This window comes from Puma concolor, chromosome A2 (assembly GCF_028749965.1).
Source record: "Puma concolor isolate L17-30 chromosome A2, mPumCon1.1.hap2, whole genome shotgun sequence".
NCBI lineage: Eukaryota > Metazoa > Chordata > Mammalia > Carnivora > Felidae > Puma > Puma concolor.
In genome coordinates this window covers 148,406,763-148,432,632 of record NC_141668.1, presented here as the reverse complement: position 1 = coordinate 148,432,632, position 25,870 = coordinate 148,406,763, and the positions used below count along the sequence as shown (strand labels likewise).

General features: G+C 40.6%; 1 protein-coding gene across 6 annotated transcripts in view; it reads left to right on the top strand.

Moving 5' to 3' along the window:
• CACNA2D3 (calcium voltage-gated channel auxiliary subunit alpha2delta 3) overlaps positions 1–25,523 on the top strand; it is an 863,963-nt gene extending 838,440 nt beyond the window's left edge. For all 6 annotated transcript variants that reach the window (XM_086697915.1, XM_086697917.1, XM_086697916.1 and 3 more), the window contains 3 exons: positions 22,461–22,578; positions 22,798–22,875; positions 25,112–25,523. In XM_086697915.1, the coding sequence (XP_086554041.1) occupies positions 22,461–22,578; positions 22,798–22,875; positions 25,112–25,204 (289 nt within the window). In that variant the 3' untranslated portion in view covers positions 25,205–25,523. The remainder of the gene's footprint in view (positions 1–22,460; positions 22,579–22,797; positions 22,876–25,111) is intronic.
• The last annotated feature ends 347 nt before the right edge of the window (positions 25,524–25,870 follow it).

The window sequence follows — 25,870 nt, the reverse complement described above, 5'->3', positions numbered from 1 at the left end:
GTTTTGCCCATTAAAAAAAAATGGGTTGTTTTCTTTTTTTACTGATTGTTTTGAATGTTGAGAAGTTTTAAATATATTCTATATACAAGTCTTTTGTAGAAATACGTGATTTGAAAATATTTTCTTCTAGCCTGTGGCTTGTCCTTTCATATTCTTAACAGTGTCTTTCACAGAACAGAAATCACTTGATTTTCTTGACATTCCATTAATTGGTTTTTTAAAATGGAACATGCATTTTTTTTCATGTCTAAGAAATCTTTGCCTAACCCAAGACCACAAAGATTTTCTCTGATCCTTTCCTCTAAAATTGTTATGCTCATGGGGTGCATGGGTGTCTCAGTTGGTTGAGCAATCAACTTCAGCTCAGGTCATGATCTCATGGTTTGTGAGTTGAAGCCCCATGTCGGGCTCTGTGCTGACAGTGTGGAGCCTGGTTGGGATTCTCTCTCTCCCTGTCTCTCCCTCTCCTAGCTGCTCTCTCTCTCTCAAAATAAATAAATAAATAAACTTTAAATTTTTTTTTTTTTAACGTTTATTTATTTTTGGGACAGAGAGAGACGGAGCATGAACAGGGGAGGGGCAGAGAGAGAGGGAGACACAGAATTGGAAACAGGCTCCAGGCTCTGAGCCATCAGCCCAGAGCCTGACGCGGGGCTTGAACTCACGGACCGCGAGATCGTGACCTGGCTGAAGTCGGACGCTTAACCGACTGCGCCACCCAGGCGCCCCTGAACTTTAAAAAAAGATGAAAAAAATAAAATTGTTATGCTCTTTAGCTTTACATTTAGGTCTGTAACCCATTTTGAATTAATTTTTGTACATGATGAGAGGTAGAGTGAGGTTCTTTTTTTTTTTTTTTTTTTGTATATGGATATCCAATTATTCCATTACCACTTGTTGAAAAGAATCCTTTCTCCACTGAGTTGCCTTTTTACTTCTTTGAAAATCAAATTACTATATTTCTATGTCTGGACTCTATATTATTCAGTTGATGCATGTGTCTATCTCTTCTCCAGTATAAAACTGTCTTGATTATTGTGGCATTATATTAAATCTTGAAATCAGGTAATAAGTATCCTTAACCTTTTTTTTTTTTTTACTTTTTACTTTTTACTTTTTCAAAACACCTGTGTTTATTCTAGTACATTTGCCTTTCCATGTAAATTTTGAAGTAAACTTGTCAATTTCTATTCAAAAATCCTCCTGGGATTTTGTTTAAAATTAGGTTGACTGGGGCGCCTGGGTGGCGCAGTCGGTTAAGCATCCGACTTCAACCAGGTCACGATCTCACGGTCCGTGAGTTCGAGCCCCGCGTCGGGCTCTGGGCTGATGGCTCAGAGCCTGGAGCCTGTTTCCGATTCTGTGTCTCCCTCTCTCTCTGCCCCTCGCCCGTTCATGCTCTGTCTCTCTCTGTCCCAAAAATAAATAAATGTTGAAAAAAAAAATTAAAAAAAATAAATAAATAAAATTAGGTTGACTATATAAGTCAGTTTGGGAGGAGTTAACATCATAATGCCAGTAACTCTTTCAGTCCATAGGCATACATATGTATATCTCTATTTATTTAGGTCTTTGATTTCTTTCATCAGTGTTTTATAGTTTTTACCTTACAGATTTAACAACTATTTCTTTTAAGTTTACTTATTTATTGAGAGAGAGAGAGAGAGAGAGAGAGAGAGAGAGAGAGAGGGAGAGAGCAAGAGCAGGGGAGGGGCAGAGAGGAAGGGAGAGAGAGAATCCCCAGCAGGTTCCATGATGGCAGCATGGAGCCCTATGCAGGGCTTAAACCCACAAACCATGAGATCATGACTTGAGCCAAAATCAAGAGTCAGACAATTAACTGACTGAGCCACCCAGGTGACCCTCAAATATTTTGTTATAGTTATATCAAAATATTTCCTTTTCTTTAGCCGCCATGTTAGTTGATACTTTTTTCATCTTGATTCCCAACTCTTCATTGCTAGTATGTAGAAACATGATTGATTTTTCAGATTGAGCTTGTATCCTGCACGTTGCTAATTTGTTAACTTCTACTTACTTTTCCTGGAGTCTTTAGGATTTTCTATGTAGAAAAATGATGTCATAAGTGTATAGAGACAATTGTATGTGTATGCTTTTATTTCTTTTCTTTTCTTTTCTTTTCTTTTTTTTTTTTTTTTTTGCCATACTATGCTGATTAGGTCCTCCAGAGTGATGTTGAGTGGGAGAATGTGAGCAGACAACCTTCTCATGTCATATCACAGAAAGAAAGTATTTACGATTTTATTATTAGGGCTGGTATTAGCTTCATTAGATGCCCTTCTTTGGGTTAAAGAAGTTCCATTTTATTCCTAATTTGTTATCACAAAACAATACAAAGGTTTGTAAAAAAAAAAAAAATTTGTCATCCTTCTTGATAATCCATCATACAGTTTGCCTAGTTTAGTCTTTTAATATAGTATATTACATTGATTTTTGAATCTTGAACCAGCCTTGTATTCCTGGGATAAACCATACTTGGTCAAAATGTATTCTTCTTTTCATATATTGCTGGATTCAAACTGCTACTATTGTGCTGAGGCATTTTTGCTCTATGTTATTACGGTCTATTGTTGTGTGATGTCCTTTTCTTATTATTATTGTTGTCTGGTTTTTGTATCAGAATAATTCTGGCCTTATAAAAAGATTTGTGAAATGTTCTCCCTTCTCTTATATTCTAGAAAATTTTGGCAGAGTCTATTTTATTTTTTCTTTAAATGTTTGGTAGAACTTCCCAGTGAAGACTTCTGGGCATGGCGATTTCTTTGTAGGAAAAAAGAAATTAATGTTTATTTATTTTTGAGAGAGATGGAGGGAGGGGGGAGAGAGAGAGAGAGAGAGAGAGAGATCGAGATCGAGTTGGGAAGGGCAGAGGGAGAGAGGGACAGAGGATCCAAAGCAGAGTTCGTGTGACAGCAGTGATCCTGATGTGGGGCTCAGACTCATGAACCTCGAGATCATGACCTGAGCTGAAGTTGGATCCTTGACCAACTGAGCCACCCAGGTGCCCTGGAAAATTTAACTACAAATTCAGTTTCTTTAATCAATATAGGACTATTGAAGTTAACTACTTCTTTTTGAATGTACTTTGGTAGTTTGCATCTTTCAAGGAATTTGTCTAGTTTATCTATGTTGTCAGTTTTAAGGATGGGCTGTTGTTTTCTGTTTTCTCTTATTATCCTTATAATATCTGTATTATTATAGATCATAATATCTTCCTTTCTCATAACTGATAGTTTCTTTGCTTCCTTTCTCATAACTGATAGTTTTACTTTGCGTCTTCTCTCTTTTTTACTTGATAACAAAAAACAGACTAGAGATTTGCTAGTTTTGTAGATCATTTGTAAAAACTGGCTTTTAGTTTTATTGTTTCCCTATTGTTTTTTGTTCTCAATTTTATTGTTCTTCTAGTTTTATTACTTTGTCCTTCGTGTTTTGAATTTTCTCTTCCTTGTCTTATGATGGAAATTTAGATTATTGATGTAAGCACTTTCTTCTTTTATAAAATAAGCATCTACTACTAGAAATCTTCCTTGTAGCCCTTGTGTAACTTCATCCCACAGATATTTATTTGTGATAAATATTTATGTGTTATGTATTTTATTGTTCATTAAATTCGGAATATTTTCTCATTTTCCCTGCAGTTTCCTTTCTGACCTTAAGGTTATTTAGGAGTGTGTTATTCAATTTGAGAATATTTGGGGATTTTCCAGAAATGTTTCTGTCATTGATTTTTTATTTAATTTCATTATGGTTTGGGAACATTCTTTGTATAATTTTGGTTCTTTTAAATTTGCAGAGATTTGCTTTTTGACCCATAACGTGATCTAATTTGGTGAATGTTCCATATGGACTTGAAAAAAGATATATATATGGTGTGTGTATATATATATATGTACATATACGTGTACATATATATATATACAGTGAGAGAGAGAGAGGTGTGTGTGTGTGCGGTGCTGTTGTTGACTGTTCTATATATATCAATAGGTAAAGCTATTTTCTATACCCTTACTGAATTTCTGTCTACTTGCTCTATTGCTATCAAGAAAAGGATGTTGCAGTCTCCAACTATCATTCTGGATTAGCATTTTTTTTTTTTTTAGTCCACATTAGATTTTGCTTCATTTACTTTGACATCTGGTTGTTAGGTACATATACATTTAGGATTGTTATGACTTCTGGTGAGTTGACTCCTATCATTTTGTGATGTCCCTCTTTAAGCTTGTACTATTCCTTGCACTGGAAGTATACTTTGTGTCCTTTGGTGGCTGTTAATATAACTACCCCTCTTCCTTTTCTTTAGCATTTTCATGGTATATCTTTTAAAATCTCTTCACTTTCAGCTTATCTATGTGTTTATAATTAAAGTGGGTTTCTTGTAGACAGGATATAGTTGGATCTGACATTTTTATCTAATGTCAGTTTTTATCTTTTAATTGCTATGTTTAGGTTATTTATTTATTTTTAAGTCTTTATTTTAATTCCAATTAGTTAACATACAGTATTATATTAGTTTCAGGTGTCCAGTGTAGTAATTCAGCACTTCTATACATCACCCTGTGCTCATCAGGACAGGTGCCCTCCTTAATCCCCATTACCTGTTTCACCCATCCCCCACCCACCTCCTCTCTGGTAACCATCAGTTTGTTCTCTATAGTTAAGAGTCTGTTTCTTGATTTGCCTCTCTCTCCCTTTCCCTTTTTTCGTTTGTTTTGTTTCTTACATTACACATAATGAGTGAAATCATATGGTATTTGTCTTTCTCTGACTTATTTCACTTAACATAATACTCTCTAAATCTATCCATGTCATTGTAAATGGCAAGGTTTCATTCTTATTTATGGCTAATATTCCATTGTATACATAAACCACATCTTCCTTATTCATTCATCAGTCAGGCATTTGGGCTCTTTCCATAACTTGGCTATTGTTGCTAATGCTACTATAAATATCAGGGTGCATGTATCCCTTTGAATTAGTGTTTTTTTTGTTCTTTGGGTAAATAGTAGTGCAATTGCTGGATTATAAGGTAATTCTATTTTTAATTTTTTGAGGAACCTCCATACTGTCTTCCAGAGCAGCTGCACCAGTTTGCATTCCCACCAACAGTTCATGAAGATTCCTTTTTCTCCATATCTTTGCCAGCACTTGTTTCTTGTGTTTTTCATGTTAGCCATTCTGATAGGTGTGAGGTAATATATCCTCGTAGTTTTAATTTTCATTCCCCTGATTATGAGTGATGTTGAGCATCTTCTCATGTGTCTTTTGGCCAGCTGTATGTCTTCTTTGGAGAAATGTCTGTTCATGTCTTCTGCCTATTTTTAATTGGATTATTCATTTTGGGGGTGTTGAGTTTTATAAGTTCTTTATATATTTTAGATACTAACGCTTTATCAGATAGGTCATTTGCAACTATCTTCTCACATTTTATAGGTTGCCTTTTAGTTTTGTTGATTGTTTCCTTCACTGTGCAGCTTTTTATTTAGGTATTTATTTTTGATGCAGCTATTGATATGTTTGTCTTAAAATCTGCCATCTTCCTGGTTGTTTTCTGTTTGTTCCTCTTATTTATTTTTTTTCCTCTTTTTTATTCTACCTTATTTTATATTGTCTTACGATTCCAGTTTTTCCTGCTACTGCCTTATTATTTATACCATTTTTGGATTTCCAGTGGTTGCAGTAAGGTTTACAATATACCCCTTTAATTTCTCATGGTCTGCCTTCACATAATATTAAATGATTTCATGTGTAGTGTCCATGCATTATGACAATATACTCCCTATTCCTCTCTCCCATTTTAAGCCAGTCAATATTTCTTTTATGTATTTTCTGACCCATGTTCTCTTTATTTGACTCCGGGATTCCAAATACACATTTGTTAGACTGTTTGGTACTATGTCATTGCCTTTGGGGTTCTATTCATTTTTGTTTCAATATTTTTTTTCTCTCTTGTTCTACAGTTTGGATGGCTGCTATTGACCTCAAATTCACTGATCTTTTTTTCTAATATGTACAATCTGATTTTAATGCTACTCAAATTGGAATTTTAGATTTCAGATATTTTATTCTTTCTATTTTAGGAATTGTATCTGGTTCTTTCACATAGTTTCTGTGTCTGTACTGAAGTTTCCTCCATCTCTCTGCTCAATATGCCCATGGCTTTAGGCTCATTAACATATAAGAATATAACATATTACCTACACATCTGCAAAGTCTAATACCTGTGTCATATAGTAGTTTGTATTTAGTGAGTAAATTTTCTTTTGACTTTTTTGTCACGTTTTACTGCTTCTTCACATGTATTGCAATTTTTGCACACTTGATAGTGTGGATTGTGTATTATAGATGCCCTGGGTTTTGTTATCTTCTTCTGGAAAATGGTAAGTTTTATTGCACTATGCATTTAAATTACCAGGAATCATTTTGCTTTTTTGGTGCCTTGGTCTTAGGCTTTTGTAGGTGAGTCTGTTTCGTTTTGCCCCTAGCTCTGGAATATAGTGTTTACCCTTTAAAACTTTTTACTTTGGTCTTGTGTAGAAGTTGACTGTGCTAGTTAAAAATGGTTTACAGGTGTCACCCTAGGTTAACTGAACATTCAGAATTTTTTTTAATTAACTTTTTGAGTCTGAACTGCTTTTTCCTTTTATTTTTTTAATTTTTTTTTAATGTTTATTTATTATTGAGAGACAGAGAGAGACAGAGCATGAGCATGGGAGGGGCAGAGAGACAGGGAGACACAGAATCCAAAGCAGGCTCCAGGCTCTGAGCTGTCAGCACAGAGCCCGATGCGGGGCTCAAACTCACAGACCACGAGATTATGACCTGAGCTGAAGTCAGACGCTCAACCAACTGAGCCACCCAGGCGCCCCTGCTTTTTCCTTTTTAAAAGAAAGATCTACTTCCCTTTGGCAGAGTAGAAGCTTCCCAGAAATATCTGCTTCCCTTTGGCAGAGTAGAAGCTAAAGGGAGAGAAAGATGGGGTTACCAATAACCCATGTCTGCTATCTCAGGCTGGAGAAATTAAAGAGTTTTGTGCAAGGTGGAAACAAGGATGTGATTTTAGAATGTGACATTCGGAAGGCAAATCACTTTTGAGATAGGAAAACTAGGACTGAGAGAAGGAGGGAACAATAGGTGACAAGTAGGTGGTTTCACACGGGGAGCTTGATTTTTAACTCCACTGACTTTTGAACCAGTCAGCTTTCTAATCCTTCCTATTATCTCCCACCTCCTCCATTTTATTCCTACCCTGTATTTTGTATTGATATTCTCTGTGTGGATATGGGAGATTAGTTCTGATTTTTGTTCTGAGAGACTTTTTTCCCCTCTGTGTTGGAGTAGATCACCAATCATCACAAAAAATTCTGTGAACATCAATGTTTAAAATCGAGAGCATTGCCTTTCATACAGTGTTTCTGGGATATATCTGTTTCTCTTGAAATTTCCCTATGGCTGTAGGTCCCCACCTCAGTATTTGTACTCTTCAAAATGAAAATCTTGCTATTTTGTGATAAGGGGCTGTTGAATAGACATGGGAATTATTAGAAGCATTGAATTCAGAAGTTATATCAGAAAATATAGCACGCTACCTGGTTTGTCTCACTCTGTCCCTGGGACATTGATTCAAAGCCACATGATATAGAATTCAGAAGGCTTAGAATCAGAGTAGATAGACATGGATGCAGCCTTTATTTCAATCAATAGAAATGAATTCATCTCCACCTATAGACCCAAGTAGTTTTAAAGCTGATATGATAGAGGGACTCAGAGAGGCTTCCTTGATGGGACTCACCCCAAGAATATACATTGGGTACATGGAGTAGAACAGCAAGATTATAAACTAAAGAGGTGCTTCCATGTTCTTTCAATGAATGCTTTTGGAGGAATACCACTCTGATTTTTATTATTTCTCGTGGTTCACTGTTGAGATTGTAAAGCAAAGTGCTGATCACAGAGACTTAGTTTTCCAAATATGTGTGTCTGTAGTCTAAAACACAGAAAGTTATTCACGGTTCTTAGTTCTTATTAAAATGCAATTCCTACTCATTGTAGAAAACTAAACAATAGAGAAATGCATAGAGAATAAAGTAAAATCACACGTAATCTCACCACTCAGAAATAAGCCAGGTGGCCTGGATTGGAATCCCAGCTCCAGATCTGATTAGCCTAATAACTTCAGGGAAGCTACCTAGTTTCCTCATCTGTAAACTGGGGGTAAGGAGATTTAAAGAGTGCTATATTTCCTTCCAGTCCTTCTTTTCCCCTGTGCAAAACTAGCCTCATAGTTAGCCTATTTATTTTCTTGCCCTCAACATAGTATGCTGGACAAAGTGCTTTTTTCATGTAGTGCAAGATGTCCAGTCTTTTAGAAAGCAAGTATTGTTGGTCCAGGTCTGACTTTGTCAGATTACTTAAAATTAGATATTTAATTCCCCAGTGAATGCTTTATTCTTTTGAGTCTGTTTGGGCCTCCTGATGGTTCATGAGGATGATGGTTCATACAGCTGCTGCTGTATTTTACTAAATGAACATGGCAGTTCACAGGGGGATTGTGGAAGACAGTGTGGAGCTAGGGAATGGAAAATTATAAATGTTGAGTCCGAGGGAATGTTCAGTTGGCCCCTGAAGGTCTAAGGACAAAGTCTCTGCTCTTAGTTTATCGGTGAATTGTGTCCAAACATTTTCCACAGGAAATTTTGATGTTCGGTGGGTGGATGGCCGTCTGTGGAGTCTGACAGCTTAAATCCTGGCCATGGCTCTGAAGCCTATTACCTGTGCTCTCTTAAACCACTATGGGTCCAAACTTCTGAAGGTCTGTAAGCCTCGGGTGCCTTTTTGATATTAGGAATAACATCACCTGGATGGTTCATGGAGTTGTTCTGTAGTTAGTTTTCAGTAAAAGACCTTCACACACTGCACACAGTAGGTATGCAGTAGATGGTGATGACTGGGATGGTAGGAAGGATGATGGTGTTGGTGAGTAGTCATACTGTAGGGTTTAAAACAGAGGTTCGATACTTTGATACTTGATTGGTTTTATACTTGGAAATGTGTAACGTCTCAAAGCTTGAATAAATGAAGATGGTAACTCTCTGGGTAGGTATTAAGATTAAAGGGGAACCGCTTGAGAAAGTGCTTGGCACAAGGCAAGCCCTCTATACATGTTAGCTCTTACTCTCATTATTTGGAACAAAAGACACTAATAGTTGCAGTGAAGATATTTAATAAATTCCTTACTCTTCTTAAGGGATTAGAAGAAAATGGTTCATGTCATAATTAAGAGGATTTATGGAAGACCTTAGTACAACAAAAAAAAAATAGCCAAGGTTTGAAAATTTCTCTTGTTGTTAGCTCTTTTGAAATTCTCTTCTAGTATGAGAAAACTGGGGCCCCTCTTTCTTTTTATTCTATGGGGCTCTCTCACCCATTTTTCAGACACAAAATACCCTTCTTTGCCACCTGCCTTGGGCTGATAATGCCAAAGAATTTGCTGCTGAAGTTATTTACAGGCTCTGGGTTGGCACCAAAAATCTCAACGGATCCTTGGTGGTTCTGAGGATGAGTGGAAGTCATTGTCATGGCTCTCTTTGACTCATCTGTCTGCAATATAATAATTATCTCCACGGGACACTGTGCCTTGTAGACAAAGCACCCCTCAGGCTTTTTGTGTGCTGTCCTCATCAGCAAGTCACAAGTGGAATGCCATAATGTGTTCATTGTATACATTTTTGAATAAGTAAGTATAACAAAGACAGCATGCTTGCTCCATTTAATCTCAGCTCTTAACTATGAAAACGTAGCACGTTTCTTTTGCTAGTGAAATGGAGCAAGAGAAGCCTGACCAGTCTGGTTCCTAGAAGGCCATCTAAGGTACATTTGGTGGGAACCAAACTGATGGCTTCTAGGGCTCGACTCCCAAAAGCCTGAATTTTCCAGTTACAGTTTGATCAGGCAGCATGTTGAGCATCGTAAGGAATTTAGGTGTGCATCACCTAGTATTCTTTTACTACAAATAAAAGAAGGCTCAACTCAAGCAAGCTGAAACCATAAAGTGAAAAGTTGAGATGCAGCCTTCGGGTAAGGCTTACTCTAGTTTCCCAAAGGTTAGTCACCAAGACTTGGGTTTTCTCTTTAAAATTTCCAGCAGACACTTGGATCCATGGGCAAAGAAAAGCTATCAGTGGCTCCTTTGTGTATTGGGAATAGAGATAAGCATACTGGGTTTCAGTCTGATTAGAGTAACTTAGGTCCAATGCCCATCTCTGAACCAGTCACTTTCTTCAGGGGAAGGAGTTGTACCAATCAGCTTGGGCTCAGCTAACATGCCTGGGCAGGGCTAGTTCTTCAGAAGCACCTGGGCTGCCTGAAGGAAGGGTGGATTCCTGAACAGAGTAGGATATTGGTATCAAAAGAAGGGAGATTAGATATCAAAGAAGACTGCTTTAGAGCACTTAGGCAGGGCCCTCTTTTCTGAAATCAATCAGAAGCAAGGAGGCTTGGCTCTTGCAGAATCCTTAGAATAAACCATTCTGGGCTGCTTAAACCTCATACTATATTCTGTACAAATCATTTGCCAGGGAACCTGTGCTACTTTGGATTATATTTTTATCTTTGACTATTTTTCCATCATTATTCAGTGAACTTTAATACTGAGCTGATGCATGGAAAGCAAAAGTCTGTGTCTTGTCCTTGGAAGTCTAATAGACAAAATGCCCTGAATTAAAAAATAAGATAGCTCCTTGTCTGGCCATCTAGAGGGACAAAGGAAGGGGATGAGAGAGGGGAGGAGCTAGAGAGAGAGGGAGGAAAGAAGAAAGGAGAAAAGACACTAGTTGGCTTACTCATGGTATTGTATTGTTGAGTAAGTTCATCTCTGCTGCCACCAGCCCTAGAATAAGCTGTATCAAGGGGCCCGAGGGGGAGTAACAGCCAAGTGGCCAATCAACTCCTAACATTTGAAGCGTTTGTCTTTCTGACTTTTGATTTGAGCTCATACTAGAAAAAAGGTTTTTGTTTGTTCCTGGCTCCTTAATGTGTGTGTCCTGTGCCTCCTATCTGATACCCACACAGGCCTCTTGAACCTCATTTTTAGCTGCTCTAGAGGTTAACTTCCATGTATTTGCCTGGGTTACCAAAAAAGAATTTTCTACAAGTTCCATAGCTTACAGTTTTCAAACCATTCCAAATGTAGCCTAGAGGAAAGCGTCTATCCTTCCGTCCTTTTCCAGTTGGTGGCACCAAGGGGGTTAAAATGGCTCTGAGCTTCTCATTCCACATGTGTGTAGAAGTGTATGTGTCTTACACGGATGCTGTAGGTATCTACAGTATGCTATAGGAGCATGGAGGGCGTGCTTCGCTAAGAGAGGAGGTTCTTCATGGAGGAGGCAACATTCAGTAAGCCTTTTAGAACTGAAATGGGGTTCTCCAAGGGTGGGGAAAAGGTGGCTGCAGCACTCAGAGCCTTGCTGGTTCCTGAGCCAGCAGCATCAGCACTACCTGGAAGCAGGTGAGAAAGGGCGAATCATTGACCTGGCTCTAGAGCCCCAGAATAGAATCTGCATTTCAACAAGATCCTCCGGTCATTTGTTAAGTACCTAAGGTTTGAGGAGCACTCCTTTTGATCAGCCTTGGTTTGCCAAGGTCTCAGCCTTGGCAACACACTGGAATCACTTAGGTAGGTATATACATGCCTTGGCCCTACATCCAGGCTTCTAATAGAATATGTTTTAGGTGTGGCCCAGGCATCAGTTGAAAAAAACAAAACAGGAAGCTCCCTGGGTGATTCTTACGCGCTCCGTCTGGGTCTCAGCCCTGAGGGAGAAGCAGGAAGCAGTCAAGGGCCCAGGGTAGGGAGCGTGTCTGGATGTTGGGAAAGAAGGTTGGCTTAGAGCTATCAGGCTGGAGGGAGGGCCAGCCTTGATCATACTGGGTCTTGTTTGCTTCCCTCCTGTGCAGACCATTGGGTAGATGCTAAGGGAGCCATGGACGGTTGGTATAGACAGGGGGATGGTGTGGTCAGCCTTGCATTTGGGAAGCACTGTCACCTTAAGAATGGAAAGGGGCTGATGGCAGGGAAGCCGGTTAGGAGGTGTGCTACAAATGATGCAGGTTGGGAGGGCCAGCTACAGAATTTGCAGGGCCCAGTACAAAATGAAAATGTGGGCTGCTTCTTCAAAAAGCAGGAAAAAAGTGTCATTAAAGGTACCTACAAGGTAAGACATTTTCCTGCTTCCTGTGTTCTCTCTTGACCTGCCAGGATACTATTTATTTGCTGTCTGATCTTGTGCTCCCTTTAGACACATGGATTCTGACTGGTCAAGCGCAGACCCTCATAGGCACCTCCAGGTCCTGACCCTGTTACTCTGGGGTGCGCAGCCCAGTGGCTGGTGGGTTCTCCCTTACACTAATCACTGGACTGAGGTGCTATGTCCTACTTGGAGAAGTAAAGAACATAAATGTAAAGATGAAATAAATTTCAAGATAGTACTGCAGAGTAGTAAACCCTAAGTGACAAGCCCTTCTGAGTATATGTCCTTGCGTGACTACACATGCTCCCCCAGGAGGGCAGCGGGGGAAGGGGGGGAGGGTGGGCTTGAGACGGTCAAATGAGCCCATGGCGATGTTCAAAGAGGAATATGCTGAGAATTATGTCAAGATCTCTGGTTTGAGTGACTCGATAGATGGTGGTACTGTTAAGAGATCCGGGGGGAAAGGGGCAAGAATTACTGGATTTGGGAGCAGAGGTGACATTTAGGTACCTGTGAATCCTCCCCTTGTTCCAACATTGAATCAGCCCTCTTCTGTCTGGTTTAAGCATAGGCTGGCACTGTCAGAACAAGGATGAATAATGGAGGGACCGTGAGCTTCCATGCCTTCTTCCAACTCTAATTAGACAGCTCCGGGCAGTTTGTCCTGAACCTGATGCTAAATTTGGTTCTCAATCAAGTGCCTATTCCTGTTTTCTTAAAGATTGCTTTCAGGGACAAGATTTTTGTTCAGTGTCTTTTGGGCACCTACAGAACATATCCCACAGCACTGGCTTTTTTCCAACTCCATGCAAGGTGTCTCCCATGAATAAATTTACAGGGGATATGAACAGGATATCAAGTGGGGGTTCCCTTGTAGCCCCAGGTTGAGGTGAGGACGAAGTGACACTAGGCACCGCAGGTTCTAAAGAGAACAGCCTTTTCGCTGGCACTAGAGTTGGAAACCTGCCCCCACTCCCCACCTCCAAGCCCATTTGAGGGCAGACAGCTGGCCTGCCTTGGTCTGCCATGTGAGCACTGATGAGGGGCCTGATAAGAGATCAGGTTCATGGAAAGTGGTGCTCTAGGGGGCACTGTTTCCTGCTGGGAGTCAGATGGGCAGTGGGGGGTGGGGGATGCTCCAAGAGACTCTTCTATATTTTGGGGGTGCCTGAAGAAGGGCAAGTCCAGCACTGGTTAAATGTCTTCTAGGTGATAGATGTACTAATATATCCTTGTGTCTGTCTGAACAGGGAGAGACCTGGAGGGAAAGGGTGAGGGTTGGCGAAGGGGCAGCTCTGAAGTGGCCTGTGTCTGGGCCAGCAAAGGTACGTGTTTCCCAAGGGTCAGGTGGGCAGTGTGGAAAGTAGCTGTCATCTTGCTTAAACCCAACAAGACGGCTGCTCTTCAGAGGAGGTCCTCACAAGGCAGGAAGTTTGGCAGTAATTGCTGGTGGTAGGAGCTGCATGGGGGGGCCCATTGGGGCATGTTGAGGAGCTGTTGGTCCTCTGAAGAATCCGTCATAACCTCACAAGAGAGCCAACATTTGGATGCTGGGATGCACAGAGGACACCAAAGTCTAGGCTGTGTTGTAAGAAAACAAGCCGTGGTGAGATGGTTGCCTGGCAGCCTGGTAAATAGAAGATGCTGCCTCTTTACTGCTCTGTTTTCCCACCCCAACTATTGAAGAGGCTAGAACCTAGAAGCTTGAAGGAAGAATAGTGTAGAGCTTCGAACTATGAGTGAAATTAGAGCAGTTAACTAGACTGGCCTAATTGTACTAACCTAAAATGGTCACAGTGTTATGGAGTCTGTACAAGATATCATTTAGAGATGAGAAAGCAGGAATTCAACATAGCAGGGTGGAAAACCAAGCCAACGAAGGAAGGATGGAAGAAGGGAACTGTTTCACATTTCTATTAAGTCCTGACACTTTTGGGGGTGAGCAGGTGAGGCGCTGCTATTCATTGTTTTACCTCCCTCCCTTGGGTTGAGCATGAGCAGGTGCTGGTGCTCCCCCGCCCCTCCCCATGCTGTTCCATAGCAGGGCTCTGGAGTTCTACTGGAACACATCTTCAATATTTAATCTCTGGTTTGAATTTAAACAGTCACCAAATGTTTGCTCTCCACAAGTTACGGGCCTAGGTCACTTAGGGCATTTTGGGGTACATTGGGGGAGGATAGGCATCGTCCTACCCCTAACGAGAGTAAGATCCCGTTGGAGAGCCACAGTTGTGTACTCAGGCCATCTGGAGAATAGTACTGTGACTGAGAATCCCCTGTGACTTTTGTCTTTTATTTCATTGTCTTTTATTTCATGTCAGGATAAAATCTGGGAATTGTATCAATGGTGAAAATCTATAAAGAGTGAAAGACTTCAAAATGTTTTTTTAGGCGCACCTGGGTGGCTCAGTTAAGCGTCCCAAGTCAGCTCAGGTCATGGTCTTGCAGCCCATGAGTTCGAGCCCCGTGTCGGGTCCTGTGCTGACAGCTCAGAGCCTGGAGCCTGTTTCGGATTCTGTGTCTTCCTCTCTCTCTCCCCCTCCCCCACTCACACTCTGTCTCTGTCTCTCAAAAATGAATAAATGTTAAAAAAAACTTTTATTAAAAAAATAATAAAATAATTTTTTTTTAAAGAGTCTATCCTGGGGGCACCTGGGTGGCTCAGTCGGTTAAGCGACCAACTTCAGCTCAGGTCATGGTCTCGCGGTTCATGAGTTTGAGCCCCACGTCAGGCTCTTTGCTGACAGCTTGGAGCCTGGAATCTGCTTTGGATTCCTCTCTGTGTTCCTCCCCCACTCATGCTCTGTCTTCTCTCTCTCTCACTCTCTCAAAAATAAATAAACATTTAAAAAATTAAAAAAAAATAGTCTATCCTGCCCCAATTATTTGTCAAGCTACAGTTTTGTACCCAATTAATAAAAGACAAGCCGACCAAGTTTTCCAAATGTGCATTGTGGGTCCTCCGGGTATTTTATCCCTGAGCCCTTCCCATTACGCGTGTTTGTCCAGGGAGAGCATTAGGGAAGCTGCAAGGTCGCTTTCCTCATGTGGTCAGCAGAGCCCCTCTTAGTGGACAGCATGCAGCTAATAGTCTCTCTTGCCAGGGGAAGCTGTCTTGAAATCACATCATTTTTCCCCACTAGCCCTTCTCAGTGTATAGCCAGTGGAAAAGGGAGGACTGCATTATTTCAGTTCCGGCAATGGACACATCAAAATTGCCTCCCTCTCCCCTCCTCTTTCCCTGGAGGACCTAATTTATTTCACGCAGTTTGACCTATCCCTGCTTAGAAACCGCCATTGTGATTCTCTGTTGAGGCATTTCCCTGCTGCCTTTTTTGGCCCCCAAGCAAACCCACCAGGCCACAGTTCCCCTGCACAATGATGTCAGTCTGGCTGCTGGGCCCAGCTGGATGGAGGTGTGTTTTATGAAGTTCAACCCTGCACCCTGGGCCATAAATACACGTTGTGCACATAAATGTACAGCTAACATTGCCCAGACCCCTCTGAAGCACCATGTTAATAAGCAGACAGTAAGTCTTTAAAATATGGAAAAGCAGTTAATCTTTCCGCTGGCAAATCCTTTGTAGGGGGTTGTTTCCCCCGCTTCAGGATAGCTGCATGCAGGGCTTTGAATCATCTAGCATTTGGGGGAAAAAGAGAAGTTTGCCATGGGACTTCATGGAGAATGCTTGGGGAGCCTTTTACTAAGAGGGGAAGTGTGCTAAAACCAGTATCTTACCCTTATCATTAAGTGAGTCGTCACTCGGTCTGCCTTCAAGGAGTTTGAGCACTGAGAGTCCCTATACAAGACAAGAGGTGTGCCGCCTCCTGGGGCCCACCATGGGCCCGGCCCTGAGGCTTGCAGTCTGCCCCTGTTGATCCAGGAAGTTATCCAGCCTTCTGTTCCCCCATCTCCAAATGGGCACAAGCAGGTCTCATTCACATAGCTTCAGTAAGAGTTTGCTTACCCTCTCTGAGTCCCAGTCTTCTCCTTTGTAGAACAAAAGTGTCAATACTCTGCCCTTCACATAATGTCCTGTTTTATAAATGTTTTAAGACTACAGGAACACGGTCTCCTTCTAAAGAACTTTAACGTTAGCGATTAAGTTCATTTGCTTTGACAGTTACCCCTGTTAGTCTCTTCCCCTCCTCCCCTCCTCTCACCACTGCCCTTGCTCTCTCTCCCACAGATGACATGGTAGGAGGGCCAGACTTGAGGGTGAGGATAGGGGCTCCGCAGACAGAAGGTGACTCGGACCGGTACCTGCTCGCTTCATCGGAGAGGGAGCGGGTCTGCAGCTTGCTTCCAACTGCCGAGCCGCCATGACTTTTATCTGCGTGGCTCAGGCAGAGAATGGGAGTTGCCAGTGGGTTGATTTAAGGATGCCATAAATGAGAACTGTCAATTCTGGAGATGACATAGTTTATGTCTTACAAATATTTCATTTCATTTGGTACTTTCATTTCTTCATATTGCTAGGAAGACGCTTCATATGCACTGTTCTCTTTGCGTTCAACTCACAAGGGTCTACTTGTTTCGTCCATTTGTTCTTTCTGTGGCTACCTGGAATCGTGGATTGCTTACTGATCTGCTACCACTGGCACATTGGATACATCTGATCCACCCCACTTATTTTTTCTTGTTCTCTGTAGCAGAATTAAATACTCTTAAATGAATATGTCTAAATATTCTTAAATATCCACACTTTGTTATAGTTTTGCAACATTGTTTCCCCACTTACTGTGTTTGGGGATATTCTTTCACAGCAATAAACAACCTCCTTTTCCCTTCCTTCTGGTGCCAAGTAGACCACAGATCGGACACACTGCTTCTTACTTAATCCTCCCTCTGTTGATGGACTTTGAGGTGGGTTTCACGGTTTTCTCTTCTCAATGAACAATGTTACCAAGAGCATCTTTACACATGACTTGTTGGTTCCGGCACAAGAGTGGCTCTTACTGAGAAGTAAAAGTACTGAAGAAATGAGCTCTACTTCATGTCCACTGCAGTAATAACAAATTTTCTCCTCACGGGTGTAGAAGTTCACTTTCCCACCGGCAGTATAGAAGGATGTTCACTTCTTCAGACTCCGTCATGACATGACCATAGATTCAATTTTTGCCAGTCCACTAGTGGAAAGTGCATTCCGTTACTTTAGTCTCACTGTAACTTCTATGCTTGCTCATTTTGAGTGAGATCGAACCCCTTTTTATGTGTCAGTTGTCCAGCTGTGTTGCCAACTGTGTTTCCTCTTCTGTAAATCCTCTCATGGGTTTTGATACTGGTTAGGGCATGCACCTTGGCTTTGCTTCCCTTTTTCTAAAACTCAAGTTTATATGATTGTCCAGACTGTTCTTTATATTTACTCTTCTGAATGAATCTTAGGGTCATTACTTCAAACACCATCGACAGTCCCAATAGGAATCCCTTTGAATTCCTTTGCTTGAATTAAAAGGTCCATTGAAAGAGAAATGACATCTTTCATATATGTGTTCCTTTCCACAACCATTGTACTTCCTTCCAATTCTTAGTTTGTCTTTTTTTTTAATGTTTATATTTATATTTTTGAGAGAGTGAGTAGGGGAGGGGCAGAGAGAGGAAGAGAAAGAATCCCAAGCAGGCTCCGTGCTGTCAGCACGGAGCCCAACATGGGGCTCGATCGCACAACGTGTGAGATCATGACCTGAGCCAAAATCAAGAGTTGGATGCTTAGTGGACTGAGCCACCCAGGTGCCCCTCAGTTTGTCTTCTTATGTTCAGTAAAGATGATCATTTTCTTAACAAAGAAGTCATTTACTAGATTTATTCTTAGGCATTTCATAGTCATTATTGATATACTCAATGGTTCTTTATTTCAAAAATGTTTTTTTCATTGGTTACTGCCTGTGTCAGGGATAGGCTGTGGTTTTATATGCTAATTATGTAACTGGTCAGCTTGCTGAGTTCTTTTCTTCTACTAGTTGGTCAGTGGGTTCACATGGGTTTTCTATGAACACACTGATATCCGTTCTGTGGGTGATTTGGTCGTATGCACTTGTGGGTAGATTCTCAATGAACATTTCAGGGTTTTTTTTCATGGCAGTCGGTCTGCTTATGTTTTTACAGCTTAGCCAAATGTTGATAATTTATACTTTATCCCCAAAGGTGTGTTTGCTCTAAGTTTTCAAATTGTTTACAATGGTATACATAATAGTCACTTAAAATGCTTAAATGCCTCTGGATCTTTTGGGTTTTAATGTGACTTTGTGACTTCTTTCTTTTGTGCCAAAGGCTGATTTATGTCAGTGTTCTTTTAAACCAGAATTTGGGTCTTTCAGTTATCTTCACAGTTTTATTTGCATTTATTCTTCTGCTTTTATCTTCACAAATTCCTTTTGTCACTGAGTCAACAAATCTTTGCTGAGAATCTGCTCAGTCCCAGTGCTGGGCACTGGGGGAAGTCTCTAGGGGTGGGGGATGGGCAGATGCAGCCTCCCTACCAAGGAAACTGCAGTCCGTGGTGAGGGGCGGACAGTAAGCAAGGAAGGAGGAAGCAGAGGCACTGGAGCGGGAAAAGAAAGGTGGTGAGGTCATGGGTCCTTCACAAGACCCATTCAGTCGAATGGTAAGGACTACAGAAGAATTGCAGTGAATGGAGGAATTCAGGGGAGTGGCCAGATTCTGGAGAATTCTTTTCAGGACTGTGCTATAAAAGGGAAGGGAGAAATAGGGCACTGGTAAGGTCAAGGGAGAGTTTTGTTTTTCCTGAGGTGAGAGATGTGACAGCATGTTTGTGAACTGAAGGGAATGGCAGATAGTCAAAGGTAACTATGCAATGATCACCTCTCTTCCCTTCCATCAGCCCCATCCTTGGAGAAGCCTGAGAGCTGGCTTAGGAGAGAGGCATCAGTATTCAACCCAGGGTACCAGAGGGAAGACCAAGTATAGGGGCACAGGTGCAGGCTTGTGTTCGTATTTTTTCCAGCTTCTCCATCCAAAACCTTAGTTCATTTGTTGGCAAACTTCCTCCCCCCTCCCAATAAACAAAATATCTAAGGTCATACTGCACAGATTTGAGTCTGGGCTGTTCTTAAATTCTCAAAGATTAATGGAATGTTGTTTTTAATTTTATTTTTAATTTACACTGTTTATATATTTTTTGCTATTAATTTCTGATTGTATCTTTACCCTAAGAGAAGAATATGGGGGCTCCTGGGTGGCTCAGTCGGTTAAGCATCCAACTTCAGTTCAGGTCATGATCTCACGGCTTGTGAGTTCGAGCCCCACGTCGGACTCTGTGCTGACAGCTCAGAGCCTGGAGCCTCTTCAGGTTCTGTGTCTCCCTCTGCCCCTCCCCCACTTGCATGCACTCTCTCTTAAAAATAAGTAAACATTAGAAAAAAAATTTTTAAAAAGAGAGAAGAACATGTAATTGGTGCTTTCAGCTCTTTGGACTGTGTTGTAGTTCCCTGTATTTGAAATTAGCTTATATGCTCTGTTGCTTAGATCTGAAGAGTCTTCACTCCATTTTTTAATAGATCATATATTCATCAATCACTTGCGGCCTTTCTATGAATCTGTACACTCTGATCGTAAACGTTCATGTCCTATCTTGTTATACTGTTACACTGTTTTTCAATATGAACTATTTCTTTATTACATCTTAAAGATTTTTCCCTCTGAATATTTGTAGGAGAATCTTACTAAACCTGTCCCTCTATTTTGTCATTAGTGTTTTTCTGGTGTATCCTCACGTCTTCCCGTGTCATTCTGTTTCAGGAGTATCTGCTATAGACTGCATAATGCTGATGTTCTGGCAAACTCAGCTTAAGAGTCTCTGCCTTTTTTTTAAATTAATGTTTTTGAGTCTCTGCTTTTTTGATAAGTGAATCTAACCGACAGACATTTATTGTGATTGGTAATAATCTTATTTTGGCGGTGGTGTGTGTGTGTGTGTGTGTGTGTGTGTGTGTGTGTGTGTGTATGTATGCACGTGTGTGTGTTATTTACCATGCTATCTTGGATTAATCAGATTTTCATTCTTTAGTTTCTTTTCAGTAATTATCCCTGAATTTTTTTTTTCAAAAAAATTTTTTTTAACATTTACTTATTTTTGAGACAGAGAGAGACAGAGCATGAATGGGGGGAGGGGCAGAGAGAGAGGGAGACACAGAATCGGAAACAGGCTCCAGGCTCTGAGCTGTCAGCACAGAGCCCGACGCGGGGCTCGAACTCATGGACCGTGAGATCATGACCTGAGCCAAAGTCGGACGCTTAACCGACTGAGCCACCCAGGTGCCCCTAATTATCCCTAAATTTTAAAACACAATTTTCTACCCATATCTCAAGTTAGTTAGAATCTATTTTCCTCTGGACTCTGACATACCTTTTATTTTTCTTTTTTCCATTCCCTCAAAACTTTAAGTATGTTGCTCTGTTTTGTTCATCTAAAGTCCCCCATTGAGAAGTTGGTGTCATTCTCATTCTTTAAGTAATTTCTTCCCAGAGAAGCTTTTAGGATTGGTCTGTATCTTTGATGATCTAAAGTTTCACTCATGCTTGAATGGCCCCTTTTAATAAAAGAAAAGTCAAATTTTTCTTTAATGGGGAAATATTCTCTTCCTGTGGAGCTTTTTTTAAATCTCTTTTTCCTTTATTTGCCATCTGGTAGATTCATTTGGGTTAGTATTCTAGTCAATCATTTGTTCTTTAAAGAGTTGTATGATCTTGGTTTTGCATTGGTCATTTAGACTCTATTAGCCTGCCCCCAACATGGAAATCTTTGATTTTCTGATGAGCACCATCTGAGGTAGGTTATATTTATTCTCATAGGCATAATCCATTATAAAGAGGCCACCTGCTAGGGCAGTGTCATTGCAGTGGTGAGAAGGTACCCAGTGCTAAAAGGGGAAGGTAAAGCCAACAATTTTAAAGCCTTAATGAGACAGCAAAGTCAAACTTTTTTCTCAAGCCAGACAGAGTTGTGGAGAGTGTGAGAGGGCAGAGAGTTCATGTTCCAGAGTATGGTGTAGGCATTGAGGAAGCATCTTTGAGGAAAGTCATGTCTTGTTCCTTCCTATGGAGAAAGAAAAACAATAACCATAATTTCAGGATATTAGATAAACAGGTGAAGGCATTTGTAGACAAGAAACGGGTTGTGTTATAATCTCCAAGGCATTCTTGGATAATTCAACATATGAAGTGGTATTGGGTAAAATGAAAAGGTAGTCCTTTCGCCTCATTATAATTTCCCACAAAACAGAGGATTCTTTTTCATTGCATGATTTTAGTAAACTGTGATGAGAATAGAACAAATTTGTTGAGAGAAAGATGAATGGAGGTAAAAACTTATGGGGAAATTGACTATGTTGTTATGTTACAGTCTATTTCATCTGACTGAACTGAATTTAGTGAAATGTCATGAAAAATTATACGATGGGAGTTCTAGGCTTGTAGCTAAATATTTAGCTACTCTGTTTGCTCTGGAAGAATACGGGATTTTGTTTGCTAATTTGTTCCTCCACAGAGCCAGTAGCATTTGTTGTTCCAGGAGTGTTTTTACGGTGGCGTTACTTTGTCATTTCACTGTGTTGGATGATGAGAGAGGAGGTGCCATTGGGCTTACTTCCATTGGAGTAGCTGTACTGATGGACCCAATGTCAAAGCTGCTCCACAGCCTGAGCACTGGCACACGTGGCGCCAGAACTGTGGAACTCCCCAACAACCAGCATCCATCTCATGCCAGTATCGTACCTCTATTTTGGGCAGACATTGTGCAAAGCAGTACAGGAAGGGTCTAGGATATTCTCTTCATCCTTTTGGGAAACTCAGGTGCAAACTGGGAGAAGGAAGCAAGGCTTGGAAAAGCCCAAGCCTTTAGGCCTTGGAAATTGAGATGATTTAGCCAACTCTGACTCTCCTGTTGTGCACATACAACATTCCAGTCTTCCCAGGGTGAGTTTTATGACCTCTGTGTCACCATAGCCATAGGTTGTCTTCTTACACTTCCTGCACTGTTGTCTTCTTAATGAAGCTTGGTATTTAACCGTGAAGAACCTTGTGGAAGGAGGCAACTTTAGTAGTAAGGCAGTCTCTGAAAACTGTTTTCTAAAATATTATAGTAGTTAGCTCCCCAGGGGAGTTTTCCTCAGGATTCTTAATTTGATGGACAGTAAATGACCACCCACTGTCTGTGCTTCATGTTCCAACAGGTCCTTTGTCATCCAGCAAATCCCAAGCAGCAATCTGTTCATGGTGGTAGTGGACAGCAGCTGCCTGTGTGAGTCCGTGACCCCCATCACCATGGCCCCCATTGAAATCAGGTATATCCTTTTGTGTGTAGGTCCAGCTACTGCTGCTGAAGCCAGGGAGGGGGATCTACGGGAAGGAAACCTAGGGGAGAAATATTAGGGGGAAATGACAGCCATTCCACTGTTGGAAAGAGAGGAGTCATGAAGGGAGTGCAGTGCCAAGGTTTGACCTTCAAAATGCAGAGTAAGGGAAAGTGATGACATCTTAGCAATATGCCTTAACTTCAGTCAACATAACGAATCCCTTAAGTGTGAACGATTAAAGGCCCAGAAGATCAGAAGGCGTCCCGAGTCTTGTCATGGCTTCCATCCTGAGGTAAGTCTGAGAGACCTTCCTGTTCTCTTTTTCTACCAGGTTCTCCATGAGAATCTCACAATTGACAAATAACTCTAGTTAAGAAGTTTACTTGTGAAGAAACAATCCTTTCAGGCAAATCAAAGGAAGGCTAAGGGTACTTTACTTTCAGCCCCTCAGTGCCTTCTTATTTAGTCTGTGCTTAAGAGTCTTATTGTATCCGTATACATATTTCAAAGCCTCTTTATTCTCTTCCCTATTACGAACGTACCGTAGTTCTCTCTCGTCACGCTGTTACACGCAACGTGGCTCTGACCATCTTGGTTTACTTATTTCAAATTGCAGTTCAGATTATTTTCCCCTGCTTACTTTTAGACAGCCTTTTATTGATGAGAAATTCATGTAAAGCAGAAATGGCAATACTGATACCAGATTAAGAGTCACGGTTTCTGCGGGGGGATGATAACCACCACAGGGAGGCACAACTACAAAGGCCCTCCATTGACACCAGAAGTGACGATCACAAGAAAATCAAACTTAGCACCGAGAAAGGTGAACCTGAAAAAGGAATACCCCCCAAAGTGCCATAGGCAAAAAAAAACCCCTTTCTGGTCTAGCAAAAATAATAGAAATTTAAAAATTAACTCCACCCCATTTTGAGAAATGGAAAGCTAGCCTAGACCAATTATTATTATAGGGATACTGGGAAAATCTCTATTTTTAAAAATGCCACCAAAGCCAATGGACTGGCTTTAAGTCCACCTTTAAATAGCAAATAATTTTCATCTTTCCTAAACTCTCCAAGTCCTAGCAAATGATGTTAAAGTCAATATAGGACCAATAAGAACTTGGAATTGACTGAGAATGTTTGCTTCTATGTTCAAAGGAGAGTTCACTAGCAACATATTATACAGATATATGCTGGAAAGGTCTTTGGTAAAACTCAGTGATAAAATTCAAATAAAAAAATCTTTATATAAAATTCAAATAAAACTAATAGTCCCCAAACACTAAAGTCACTTCAGTTAAAACCAGGACTGTCTATGTAGACAACCAAAATCACTAAAGTAGAAATCTTCTGGGGTTAATGAGATAATTTTCTCCGGTAAATAGATGTAAGTATTCAAAAATTAGTATTTTTTTTCTCTAAGTTTCTAAACCTAATGAGATGAGGTCAGTACGACAGAATACAAATTCTTAGATATAACCAAGGTTCAATTCAAAGCAGAAAATACACATTAGATTTAAATGGTAAAATAATAGTCTCACAAGAAATGTTAGGAATTGGAGAAATCTTCCTATCCAAGACCAGACAGCTGTGAAAGAAAAACAGAATGTATCTAATTATATAAAAATTACAATTTTTTATGGAAAAAGAGAATTTACAGTTAATAGCCAATTTATACAACTTAGAAAATCATTTATAAGCCAAATCATTAAAGAAATTTTTAAAATTGAAAAGTCAAACAAGTACATATAAAAGGAAGCCAAGGACATGAAAGCTAAAAGTCACTGGGTGATCAGAACGGACAGGTGATGATGAAATATCCGGCTACAGCCATGAAAGGCAAGAATACCCCTCGCCCTGCACTCACACTCCTGGGCATCTTTACCATAGGCAGGGGCCCAGGCCTGGACCATGGACTGGTAGTGACCTGCACTCAGCACTGTTCATACCAACAGAGAACAGAGAAGATAATGAATGCCCATCGATAATAAAATAGAGCTAGAAAAATGGAGTTAGAAGAGTTGCCATCAACCCGTGGATAAAAAGCATGCTGCAGAAAGGATTACGTTATGTGATTTCATTTTTATAAAACGAAGCCCTCCTTTCCCCACATATAAATAAAGAAGGCCCACAAAACCACTTACAGCTGGTGCTGAAATGATCAGGCCTCTTGGATGTCAACCTTTACTTACATTCTGACAGGAAGACATTAGAAGGGCAACATTCGGCTGTTCTAATTCGATCACAACAGACAGCTCCACCACCAGCCCTTTGCCTCTTGAATGTTCTGTGTAATAATACGCACAGAGTAAGTTTGAACATTTAGGCACTGACAACTGAAATCAGAGATTCTTGTCACAAACTTGATGAAATTTAGACAAGTCCATTTCTTTGTGTTATCTACTTTCCAAAAGACTTGATTCCTACATTGGAGAGTGCGGGAAGAGGTCTGGGGACTCGATGTAGCTCAGAAAATTGAAGGCATCTTGGAATCCATCTCGCTCTAATTGACCCTGCCTTTCCCTATAGGAGAATGCAAGGGAGTGTGGGGGTGCACCGAGCCTGCAGGCCAAGATGGTCCTTGTCGTCTTCCCTCTGCTCTTGATGCTCTTTTCAAGGTGACACTGAGATGTTCTCTTGGCATGCTAAATTATGGATAAACTGTGAACCAAAATATGGTGCGACATAGGAGACATGAAATATAGTCCAACCATCAGCATCTCATGATTTTAAACTGTGCGTGATATAAACTCTTAAAGATCTGTTGACAAAAAAAAAGTTATCTTTTTACTTTGCCAGTCATGCAAATGTGAGTTTGCTACATGATAATCACCCTTCATCAGAAACGGGACTGCAAGTGGGCAGTGTCCCTTCTGCTTGAAACCCATTGAAACCAATTTAAAACTGTGTACTTTTTAAATAAAGTATATTAAAATCATAATCTTCTGAGTTTTGCTTTCTTGCTGAGAATATAGACAGAACCGCATGGAAAAGTCACCCATTCCAGATACCGGGAAAGGGCGGTTGTTGGCAGAGACTTTGCTCTGAAGCAGATTCTAGACAAATATTTAACAATTGTTTAGGTGCTTCACTCGCAGTTATAAAAATGTTTACAGAAGTAAACCAAACTATCATCTTCATGGGAAGCGTTTATTACAAAGAGCCCTGAATAATTTTTTTTTTGAACTAAACTTCAGTAGAAATCATAATTTGGATGGGAACACGAGCTCCCAAGATACTCGAGTGTTGAACTATGTGGGAAGAGGAATAAAGTCATAAATGCGAGGA